This window comes from Limulus polyphemus, unplaced genomic scaffold (genome assembly GCF_000517525.1).
Source record: "Limulus polyphemus unplaced genomic scaffold, Limulus_polyphemus-2.1.2 Scaffold9282, whole genome shotgun sequence".
NCBI classification, from domain to species: domain Eukaryota; kingdom Metazoa; phylum Arthropoda; class Merostomata; order Xiphosura; family Limulidae; genus Limulus; species Limulus polyphemus.
The window spans coordinates 4,013-7,161 of NW_013674892.1; the positions used below are offsets into that span (position 1 = coordinate 4,013).

Here is a 3,149-nt window from a genome sequence, read left to right on the forward strand (position 1 = left end):
CCAGAACCAAAGAGAATCCCACGTCAGTATAAATCTCTGCACCAGAACCAAAGAGAATCCCACGTCAGTATAAATCTCTGCATCAGAACCAAAGAGAATCCCACGTCAGTATAAATATTCCATCTATAGACCACAAAGATAACATTATCAGGTTGTTTTAACCACTGTCAGTTTCTCATTCACTGGTCCTATGGATACTTAGAACAGTGAAGGTAACATATTCTGTGGTATATATAAAGGAGGAGCACCCCACATGTTTCCAAGAATGATCAACCTTATTTACAAACGTCACCTTCAGGAATCCCATCCTTCAGTTGAAGAATGGTTGCTGAGTTATGGCAATAGATTCGCACCTTCACAACGCCTTATAACTATTGGTTGACAGGGGTGAGGACAGCGCAGTACTATGGTTAAGCGTGATAGAAGTAACAACTGATAAACTTATTTAGAGTGAAAGAAACTACTCACCATCTACTACTCACCATCAACTACTCACCATCTACTACTCACTCTTAGGCTACTCTCTATAAGGCCTCCCGACTGACAGGATGAGTACGTTTTGCGACAGGTTTCGATCCCGCCACCTGCAAGTTGCCCTATTAATCAAACTATGAATAATTTGTAACTTTGTAAATTTTATTTAAACCAAATAACAAAAAGCGTGACACGCATTCACATTTTTTCGAAAGCTTCAGCATCTGGTATTGATAGCTTTTGTCCCAGAGATGAATGTCATACTATTACACTAAGTTCCCATATTGATAACTTTTATCTAAAGATGTACGTCGTATTACTACACCAAGTTCTGATATTGATAACTTTTCCCTAAAGATGTTATTCATACAACTACACCAAGCTCCGATATTGATAACTTTCCCTAAAGATGTATGTCATACTACTATACCATGTTCCGATATTGATAACCTTCCCTAAAGATGTATGTCATACAGCTATACCATGTTCCGATATTGATAACTTTTCCCTAAAGATGTACGTCATACAACTATACCATGTTCCGATATTGATAACTTTTCCCTAAAGATGTACGTCATACAACTACACCAAGTCTGATATTGATAACCTTCCCTAAAGATGTATGTCGTACAGCTACACCTTTTATTAAACATGCTATAGTTTTTTCACTAATATTTGATCGATCAATTTAGATGTTTCATTTCTGATTAGTCGAAATTAAACATTTCGTTTTTTATTCTCTTAGCAATGCAATATTGTTTAAATTGTATGTGTTTTACTTTTTCAAGAAAAACATGAAGGAACACCAATAAAGGTTAAATAATTAAGTAGCCTCCAATTAGAGGAAGCTACCTTTTTACAGGAAAACTAGAAATCAAACTGCTAACGAGTAAAATTAATTAAGTATAGCGTTTTTATATTTGAACGTTTAAAACGTCTGGAACAATAGGGGCATGTTTCTTTTAATCTAATGTTTACTGTGCATATTGCAAACCCCTGAACATCAACAATCTTAAACTGACCAAAAGGTTCAAATACCTTAGCATCATTTTCACAGAAAATGGAAAGACGAATTGCGAGATCACGCCTGACGTGGGATTCTCTTTGGTTCTGGTGCAGAGATTTATACTGACATGGGATTCTCTTTGGTTCTGATGCAGAGAACACTATCAGGTTGTTTTAACCACAAAGATAACACTATCAGGTTGTTTTAACCATTCCATCTATAGACCACAAAGATTTGGACGGAAGTTATGTAAATTCGTGATTAATGAAAGGTTATCTTAGAACATAAAAAAATTGCTTCCTTATATGTAATTGTAAAAACTTGAAAACATAAAATGTGAAATCGCAAGTTTGCATGTATCTCCGCATGGATCCAACAAACATCCATGTCAAATTTGGTGAAGATCCATCAACAGGGAGCGAAGTAGTGGTAAAAAACGCCCATAAAAACCGCAAAATGCAAAACTGAAAATTTTTATGTATCTCCCCACTGACCCAATGAACCTCCATACCAAATTTGGTGAAAATCCATTTACGGGGGAAGAAGTAATGGTAAAAAACGCACATACAAACCGCAAAACTGAAAGTTTGTATGTACCCCTGCATGAACCTAACGAACCTCCATACCAATTTTGGTGAAGCTCCTCCCAAAGTAGTTACATGGATAGAGGTGTACTATTATTCTTATATCGATACCAAATAATTGATGAAACAATACTACATCATTGTGCATAAAAACAGGTAATTTATAATATTTAACAGTTTAACATTAAAAAGATCGATTTAACTGTAGATAGCCACATGTTTATATTAATGTTCATGTTATCATTATTTGTTTTCTGCAACATAATTTTAAGTCGTCAAATATGATTGGAAGGATTAGTAACTATATATCACAATACATTTTTGTAATTAGCGAAAATCAGAAAAGGTCATTCATAAACATTTGTGTAGATTGTAAGTTTTCTTTTTAGAATGGGATTGAGTACATAATAAAATAGTTGTACTTCTTAGTTCACTGACCTTTAGTTTTGATACCGATCCAATTTAGATAACGCGTCAGTTTCCTTCCAATGTAAGTTTTGCCCCGAGCAGGTAAGCCGACCATGGCAATCACGTGAGGTAAGTTCACAAAGTTGGTCCTATCCCCTTCGATGATAAAAAGTATTTACAATTAGTGCTTCATCGAAATCAAATATTTCACATCAGTTGTAAAGAAAATAAAATATTTACTAAATGAAGCGAACCACAGTAAGACTTCGGACTTGCAACGCTAAAATCTGAGGTTCCATTCGCTGAAGTGGACATAACAAATAGCCCAATGTGGCTTTCCTGTAAAACAAACAAACAGTAAGGTATTTGTATTCCTTTGTTAACAGTTTTCGTTATAATTGAATGTGTCTCATTATTTTTCTAAGCTGGTTGAACTTCGTAATATATTATTGGGTTTACGGCCGAAAATATCGTTAACAGCGAGGGTACCCAAGTGATACATTGTAATATTCATCAGTTCATTGAATTAGCTACACACATTACTGGATAAATATATATTTTAGTTTTGATCTAAGTATGTAGCTTGCTTTGACCGGAAAAAACAAAACCCACCTGTCGCAGCTTTCCATCTATAGGTCGAGACGGGTACTCCAGCTAGTACATGGAATTTACATAAC

The 3,149-nt window shown here is 35.1% G+C and overlaps 1 protein-coding gene across 1 annotated transcript in view; it reads right to left on the reverse strand.

Moving 5' to 3' along the window:
* The window catches only part of LOC106475851 (6-phosphofructo-2-kinase/fructose-2,6-bisphosphatase-like), an 11,686-nt gene that overhangs the window by 3,299 nt on the left and 5,238 nt on the right, over positions 1-3,149 (reverse strand). The window contains exon 2 of the mRNA XM_013936524.2: positions 2,503-2,628. Within this exon, the coding sequence (XP_013791978.2) occupies positions 2,503-2,628 (126 nt within the window). The remainder of the gene's footprint in view (positions 1-2,502; positions 2,629-3,149) is intronic.